This window comes from Nicotiana tabacum, chromosome 7, assembly GCF_000715075.1.
Source record: "Nicotiana tabacum cultivar K326 chromosome 7, ASM71507v2, whole genome shotgun sequence".
NCBI classification, from domain to species: domain Eukaryota; kingdom Viridiplantae; phylum Streptophyta; class Magnoliopsida; order Solanales; family Solanaceae; genus Nicotiana; species Nicotiana tabacum.
The window spans coordinates 168,242,538-168,251,703 of record NC_134086.1 but is presented as its reverse complement, the minus strand read 5'-3'; the positions used below and the strand labels follow the sequence as shown (position 1 = coordinate 168,251,703).

The 9,166-nt window shown below is 41.0% G+C and overlaps 1 protein-coding gene across 1 annotated transcript; it reads left to right on the top strand.

Moving 5' to 3' along the window:
* Positions 1–573: 573 nt before the first annotated feature.
* Positions 574–987, top strand: LOC142162417 (uncharacterized). Its single transcript, XM_075218765.1, has one exon. It carries the CDS (start codon positions 574–576, stop codon positions 985–987), a length of 414 nt encoding a protein of 137 aa, XP_075074866.1.
* The last annotated feature ends 8,179 nt before the right edge of the window (positions 988–9,166 follow it).

The following is a 9,166-nucleotide window of genomic DNA, read 5'->3' as shown; positions in this document are numbered from 1 at the left end:
CATGGAACAACCAGTCGGGTCATTACAACCAACCACACTACCACAGTCCATAGTGTATTATGTTGTCGTTTGACTTAATGCAACTTTTTAGAAGAGCATTACTCTTAGAATATAGGGGTCAAAGTGTGCATAGTAAAAGTTCAGGGTGTAAAAGTTAGTTAAGAGGAATTAGTTTGTTAAGTTGGTTAATTGACAGCTAGACATGTGTTGTTATTTAGTTAGTGGAGAGGCTATATATATAGCCTTGTATGTAACGAGACTCAATAGACTTGAAGAATATTCTCAATATTCTCTCTCACAATTGAACATGGTATCCGAGCGGAATTTGCTGGGACTGTAATTTCGATCCAGTTCCGGGGAGATTTAATTTTCCGACAGGAACACAGAAGCGAAATATAGAGCAAAGAAATACTAAATTTTTTTAGTTCAATTTCAAGCGGCCATAACAGACAATGAAGTCCTCTCACTCGATCATAATCATTCGTTATTTATGCAAGCTTCAGACGCTCTTGGACTATCTTAATTCCGCTCAAGCTCACAAGCCCAGAAAATTACGCGTTGTGGAGAAAGGCGATGAAATTGGCATTCCGGGGAAAGAGCAAGCTTGGATTTGTGGATGGATCGTGTGTAAAACGTATGTATAAAGGTGAATTAGTAGAGCAATGGGAAAAATATAATGCAATTGTTCTATCGTGGATTGGTAGTACTGTTTCGAATGAGTTGATGCCTAGTATTGTATATGCATCGAATGCAAAAAAGGTATGGGCTGATTTTCAGGAAAGATTTGATAGGTCAAATTTAACAAGGATATATCATCTTTGGACTGCTATTGTGACCTTGAGACAAAGAACAAACTCGGTCACTAGTTATTATTCGAAGATGAAGGATCTATGGGATGAACTGGATGTCATAGCACCTTTGGCTTCATGTGATTGTGAGGAGTCTAGGCCTTCAGTGGAACTTCTGAAAAATATTCATCTATTATAGTTTCTTATGGGATTGAACGAGAGTTATAGTAACATTCGAAGTAATGTCTTAGCAAAAAGGCATGTGATTACAGTTAATGAAGCTTATGCAATAGTTACACAAGAAGAAAGTCAAAGAACCCTAGGAGTCACAGATACATTGAAGGATCCTCTTACAATGCTTACTGGTAAAGGTCATGAGTTTAAACCTAAAAGGATAGGATTAATCTGTGATCATTGTGGTTACAAAGGACATCTAGAAGAAAATTGCTACAAGATAGTAGGGTATCCACCAGATTTTAAAAGCAAGAAGAAAAGGCAAAACACATGAAGCATAACTTATGTGAACAGTGCAACTAGTGAGGAGAAGCAGGTGCCAATACTGCCCACACAAGGAAATTTCTTCACTGAGGATCAATATAAACATCTAGTAAATTTGTTGCAGAAGACTACCACAAATGAGTGTTCCACTAATACTGCAGGTATCATTACTTTAATGTTAAATGCAACTGCTAGTGATCAAGTTTGGATAATGGATTCAGGTGCTACTCACCATGTGATCATTGTAAGGATGCCCTAAATAACCTTAGAAAAGTAGATCATAGAGTAGATGGAGTACAATTGCCTACAGGCAGTAGAGCAGAAATTACACATACAAGAGATGCAGTAGTTTTAAGGAATAAACTATTGAGGGAGTACTTTATGTGCTAGACTTTAAATTAAACTTATTGTCAGTGTCTAAGCTCACTAGGCAATTATGTTGCTCAGTTGGATTTTATCCTGATTTCTGTATATTTCAGGGTCTTTATAATGCCAAGGTGATGGAGATTGGTAGAGACAATAATGGGTTATACCTGATAAAAGAAAATTTACCAATAGCAGCCATCAGCTTCTTGAAGGAACATGGAGAAACAACACTGTGACATCTGAGGCTAGGTCATGCATCAACAAATGCAATGCAGCATATCTCAGAACTAAAGAATAAGATACAAGCAGGAAGGGAGAACAACTGTGAAGTATGTCCTTTAGCAAGGCAGTGTCGACTACAATTTCTACTTAGTATCACTATATCAAGTAGTTATTTTCAACTCATACACATGGATGTTTGGGGACCTCATAAGGTACCTACATATGACAGAAAGCTTTATTTTGTCACAATAGTATATGACTACAACAGGTTTACTTGGGTAGACTATGCTTTATATAGTCTAAATGTGAAGTAGTTACTGTAATTAAGAACTTTCTTGAAATGATAAATACTCAGTTTGAAGCTACTGTGAAGATTGTTAGATCAGATAATGGTACAAAGTTTTTCAACTCTCAATGCAATACTTTATTTTCTTCTCTAGGAATTATACACCAAAGTAGTTGTCCATACATCCCACAGCAAAATGGAGTGGTTGAACGAAAGCATAAGCATACACTGGAGGTTGCAAGAGCCTTGAAATTTCAAATCTCAATTCTTAGGAAATTTTGGAGTGATTGTGTAAGAACATCAGTATATTTGATAAATAAACTGCCTACTAGTATCTTGCAAGGAAAATCTCCTTATGACTTGTTGTTTGGAAAGCCAGCAAAAATAGATCACTTGAGGGTGTTTGGTTGCTTATGTTATGCAAGTAACCTGCCCAAAGGTGATAAGTTTGCAGCTAGAGCTTAGAAGGATATTCTCATTGGCTATTTAGAAACACAAAAGGGTTATAGGTTGTATGATTTAGAGAATATAAGTGTTTTTGTTAGCAGAGATGTGATATTTAAAGAGCAGATTTTTTGCCTTTTGAGAAAGCTACTGATTCAGACTGCATAGAGGATTTATTTCCTTCTCAACCTCCAGCTATGGAAGTAAATAGATATCAACCACAAGCACATGTGGTTACAACTACACCTCAGAACATACACGTGCCAGTTAATGAAAATATCACTATAGAGGTGGAGACTGCTAATATGGACTTAGTACAGACAATGAAGAATCTAGTGATGATCATGAGACTTCAGATAATCTGGATTCAACCATAGTTCATGCAGAGTCTGGTGTGAACCATGAGATTCCAACAGATGCTTCAGTAAGTGAGAATCTCATTCCTGCCATCTTGCAACCAGAAGTTGAGACAAACATAGAAGAAGTAGGACCAGAAGAAGTACACTTACAACGACCATCTATAGAAGGAGAGACTAGGAAATCTACTCGACAAGGAAGGCCTCCTGTTTGGCTTAAGGATTTCATCACTAATTCCAAGACACATACAAATTTTGTGTACTCTATCTCTAATGCCCTCTCTTATTGTCACGGCCTGGATTTTCCACCCTCGGGAGTCGTGATGGCGCTTACTAATGGGAGCTAGGCAAGCCAACCTTAACTACTTGCTACACTTTCATTTTTTTGCCTCTTTTAACAAACACAAGCCGATAATATGATAAAAACAGAATTTTAAATAAATAAGCGGAGGTCAATAATTATATATCTTAAGGCTACGTCTATTACAACTTTTAAAAAACCTCAAATACCCCAAAACCTGGCGTCACAGTGTCACAGACTGTCTAAGAGTTACTACATACAAGGTCTAAAGAAATACAATACACTGTTTCTGAACAAAGGAAATGAAACAGGAAATAGAGATAGAGGGAAACGCCAGGGCCTGCGGACGCCTACAGGTCTACCTTGGGTCTCCGAGTGGACAGAAGGAAGCCCTCCAACTACTGTCTGAAAGTTGCTCCTGGATCTGCACACAGTGAGAGTATAGTATCAGCACAACCGACTCCATGTGCTGGTAAGTGTCTAGCCTAACCTCGGCGAAGTAGTGACGAGGCTAGGACCAGAATATCAAATAAACCTGTGCAGTTCATATATATATATATAGCGAAAAAGAAATACAGAAATAACCAGTCAATGTGGGAGGGGGAAACATGTTGTGAGGGAGATAATAGTTCCGGCATCAACAATAACTAGAATATCAACAAGGAATCAGAAATCAATAAATGCACGGCATCACCCTTCGTGCTTTTACTCTCGTCCTCACCAAAGAAATCATATAATAAAAATGTGCACGGCATCACCCTTCGTGATGTAACTCTCTTCCTCACCCAAACAATAATCACAAATAATAGGGTAAGGAAATAAAGGAATTTTGCAATAAGAATCCCGGCAAGGGAACAACAAGTCACCAATTAAATCCCGGCAAGAGAACAACAATTAAACAATTAAATCCCGGCAAGGGAACAACAAATAAATCAACAATAGCCCGGCAAGGGTGACAACATAATGAACTCTTCTCGTTCTCAATTTTACTTCACAATTCACTTCACAACTCGAGCCAATGCTCTAGAGGTTCGATTATCACTTATACTTTCACAACTCGAGCCAATGCTCTAAAAGTTCAATTGTCACTTATACTTTCACAATTTCGCTATACAACTAGACCAACGCTCCTCAATATTCATAGGTCACAATTCTTTCCACAAACTTTATACAACAATTAGAAACACCAAGGCATGAATAATACAACAAAATCATGAAAATCACAATATAAGACTCACGGTCATGCTTGACACCAACGTATAGATACTCGTCACCATGCCTATACGTCGTACTCGACAAGAAGCAAATAGCAAGTAGGACACAACTCTTAATCTCTCAAGCTAAGGTTAGACCAAACACTTACTTCGATGCAACGAACACAATTCAAGCCTCAATTACCGCTTTACCTCTTATTTCCACCACCAACTCGCTTGTATCTTGCCACAATTTGCTTAACGATATCAATAAATGTTAAATGAATCAATTTTAATGCTTGAAAATAGGTTTTATAAAGATTTCCCCAAAAAGTCAAAAATCGACCCCGGACCCGCTTGGTCCAAACCCGAAATTAGGACCAATACCCGATTACCCATTCCCCCACGAGCTCAAATATGTAATTTGTTTTGAAATTTTTTGTGAAAACCTAGGTTCTACCCAAAACACCCAATTTCCCTCATGAAAATAATTGATTTGAAGTTGAAATTATGTTAAAAGATGTTAATGATTGAAGAAAACTAGTTAAAAATGACTTACAATTGATTTGGAGAAGAAAGGTTATTTGAAAAATTGCCTCTTATGTTTTTGGAGTCTTGAAAAGTGAAAAATAACTGAAAACTCCGTTTAAATATACTCCTTTCAGACCCTCTATGCGGACCGCATGAAAAGGACTGTGACCGCGAAGCTCCACCGTGGACCGCATAAAAAGGACTAAGGCCGCGGAGCTCCACCGCGGAGGCTTGGCCTTGCTCACCGCGGACCACACAAATCCTACCGTGACTGCGATGTTTCCACCGCGGACCGCGAGACCTGGCTTCAGAGACCTGCAACTTCTCTAAATCTGCAACTTTTTCCTAAGTTCAAAACTTGTCGAAACGCATGTGAAACACACTCGAGCCCTCGGGGCTCCTAATCAAACACACGTACTAACTCAACAACATCATACGAACTTATCCATGCGATAAAATCGCCAAAATAACCTCAATAACAATGAATCAAACCTCAAAATCAAGAACCTTTTCTCAAACTTCATCAATATAAAATTTAGCAATTAAGGTCTGAATCACGTCAAACGACGTCCGTTTTCAACCAAACTTTACAAAAATGACTTAAACCATATATAAGACCTGTACTGGGCGCCGGAACCAAAATACGGACCCGATATCATCTCTTTCTAATCAAACTTTATTTCAAATTTCCTTAAAAATTTTCAAAAAACAATTTCCTTTAAAAATTCATTTCTCGGGCTCGGGACCTCGGAATTTGATTCTAAGCATACACCCAAGTCCCCTATTTTCCTACGGACCCTCCAGGACTGTCAAATAACGGATTCGGGTCCGTTTATCTAAAATGTTGACCGAAGTCAAATTTATTCATTTTATAGTCAAAACTTATCATTTTTCACAAAATTTCATATTTAAGCTTTCCGTATACGCGCCCGGATTGTGCACGCAAATCGATGTGACTCTAAATGAGGTTTTCAAGGCCTCAAAACATGGAAGTTTCATTTTAAAACAAGTGATGACCTTTTGGGTCATCACACTCTCTACCTCTAAAACAACTGTTCGTCCTCGAACAGATAGAAGAATGAAGTACCTGAGTCGGGGAAAAGATGAGGATAACGGCTCCGCATATCGGACTCGGACTCCCATCTCGATGCATCAGCGGGCTGGCCTCTCTACTGAACACGAACAGAAGGAAAACTCTTCGACCTCAACTGACAAACCTGCCGATTAGAATAGCTATCGGCTCCTCCTCATAAGACAAGTCCTTGTCCAACTGGACAGTGCTAAAATCTAACACGTGGGATGGATCGTCGTGATATTTTCGGAGCATGGACACATGAAACACTGGGTGCACGGCTAATAAACTCGATGGCAATGCAAGTCTATAAGTCACCTCTCCCACTCGATCAAGAATCTCAAACGAGCCAATGAACCTAGGGCTAAGCTTTCCCTTCTTCCCAAATCTCATCACGCCCTTGATAGGCGACACTCGAAGCAATACCCACTCACCTACCATGAATGCCAAATCTCGAACCTTGCGGTCTGCATAACTCTGTTGCCTGGATTGAGTTGTACGAAGCCTATCCTGAATAATCCTGACCCTGTCCAAAGCCTCCTGAACCAGATCTGTACCCAACAATCGAGCCTCTCCCGGCTCAAACCACCCAACCGGAGATCGACACCGCCTACCATATAAAGCCTCATAAGGAGCCATCTGGATACTCGACTGATAACTGTTGTTGTAGGCAAACTCTGCTAAAGGCAAAAACTGATTCTACAAGCCTCCAAAGTCAATGACACAAGCTCGGAGCATATCCTCCAAAATCTGAATAGTCCGCTCGGACTGCCCGTTCGTCTGAGGATGGAATGTTGTACTCAACTCAACCTGGGTGCCCAACTCTCGCTAAACTGCTCTCTAGAAAAGCGAGGTAAACTACGTACCTCGGTCCGAAATGATAGATACAGGCACACCATGAAGACGAACAATCTCCCGGATATAGATCTCAGCTAACCTCTCGGATGAATAGAAGATTGCCAGAGGAATGAAATGTGCTGACTTGGTCAGCCTATCAACAATGACCCATACTGCATCGAATTTTCTCCGAGTCTGCGGGAGTCCAATAATGAAATCCGTAGTGATCCGCTCTCACTTCCACTCGGGAAGCTCAATCCTCTGAAATAAACCACCAGGCCTCTGATGCTCGTACTTGACCTGCTGACAATTCAAACAACGAGCCACATATGCTATAATATTCTTCTTCATTCTCCGCCACCAATAATGTTGCCGCAAATCCAAATACATCTTCGCGGTGCCCGGTTGAATAGAGTACCGGGAGCTATGAGCCTCCTCTAAAATCAATTCTCGGAGCCTATCCACATCTGGAACACTCACTCGACCCTGCAATCTCAAAACTCCATCATCATCTAAGGTAACCTGGTTGGCACCTCCGCGCTGCACCGTGTTTCTAAGGACACACAAATGGGATCATCATACTGCCGATCACGTATACGCTCCAATACAGAAGAACGAGCGACCATGCAGGCCAATACACGACTAAGCTCAAAAATATCCAACCTCACAAACTGATTGGCCAAAGCCTGAACGTCCAAAGCAAGTGGTCTCTCACCGACCGGGATATAAGCAAGACTGCCCATACTGGCTGACGTCCTACTCAATGCATCAGCCACTACATTGGCCTTTCCTGGATGATACAAGATAGTGATATCATAATCTTTCAACAACTCCAACCACCTCCTCTGTCTCAAATTCAACTCATTTTGCTTGAACAAATACTGAAGACTTTTGTGATCTGTGAACACCTCACATGCCACGCCATACAAATAATGCCTCCAAATCTTCAATGCGTGAACAATGGCTGCCAACTCCAAGTCATGAATCGGATAGTTCTTCTCATGAATCTTCAACTGCCGCGAAGCATAGGTAGTTACCTTACCATCCTGCATCAATACTGCACCAAGCCCAATACGAGATACATCACAATAGACAATATAAGGCCCTGAACCTGTGGGCAAAACCAACACCGGTGCCGTAGTCAGAGTGTCTTGAGCTTCTGAAAGCTCGCCTCACACTCGTCCGGCTATCTGACCTGGGCCCCCTTCTAGGTCAACCTGGTCATCGGGGCTGTGATAGATGAGAACCCCTCCACAAACCGACGATAGTAACCTGTCAATCCCAAGAAACTCGGAATCTCTGTAGTTTATGCTGGTCTAGTCCAGTTCTTGACTGCCTCAATCTTCTTCGGATCAACATGAATACCCTCTGCTGATACAACATGACCTAGAAATTCACCTGAACTCAACCAGAACTCACACTTCGAGAACTTAGCATATAACTGACTATCCCTCAAGGTCTGAAGAACCACTCTAAGATATTGCTCGTACTCCTCCCGACTGCGGGAATATATCAAAATATCATCAATGGAGACTATCACGAATGATTCCAAATAATGCCTGAACACTCGGTTCATCAAATCCATAAAAGTTGTTGGGGCATTGGTCAACCCAAATGACATGACCAGGAACTCATAATGTATGTACCGAGTGCGAAAAGCTGTCTTAGGGACATCGAATGCCCTAATCTTCAACTGATGATAGCCAGATCTCAAATCAATCTTTGAAAACACCTTGGCACCCTGAAGCTGATCAAACAAATCATTGACTCTCGGCAATAGATACTTATTCTTGATTGTAACCTTATTCAACTGCCGGTAATCAATACACATTCTCATCGATCCGTCGTTTTTCTTAACAAACAACACTGGCGCACCCCAAGGCAAAACACTCAGCCTAATGAAACCCTTCTCAAGCAAGTCTTGCAACTGCCCCTTCAACTCTTTTAACTCAGGCAGGGCCATACGATACGGCGGGATAGAAATGGGCTGAGTGCCCGAAGCCAAATTAATGCAAAAGTCAATATCCCTATCGGGTGGCATACCCGGTAGGTCTAAAGGGAAAACATCAGGAAACTCTCGAACAATGGGCACAGAATCAATAGAAGGGACCTCAGCACTAGAATCACGAACATATGCCAAATAGGCCAAACACCCCTTCCCGACCATACGCCGAGCCTTCACATACGAGATAACATTGCGGGTAGAATGACCATGAGTTCCTCTCCACTCTAAACGGGGCAAATCCGATAAGGCTAAGGTTGCAGTCTTGGC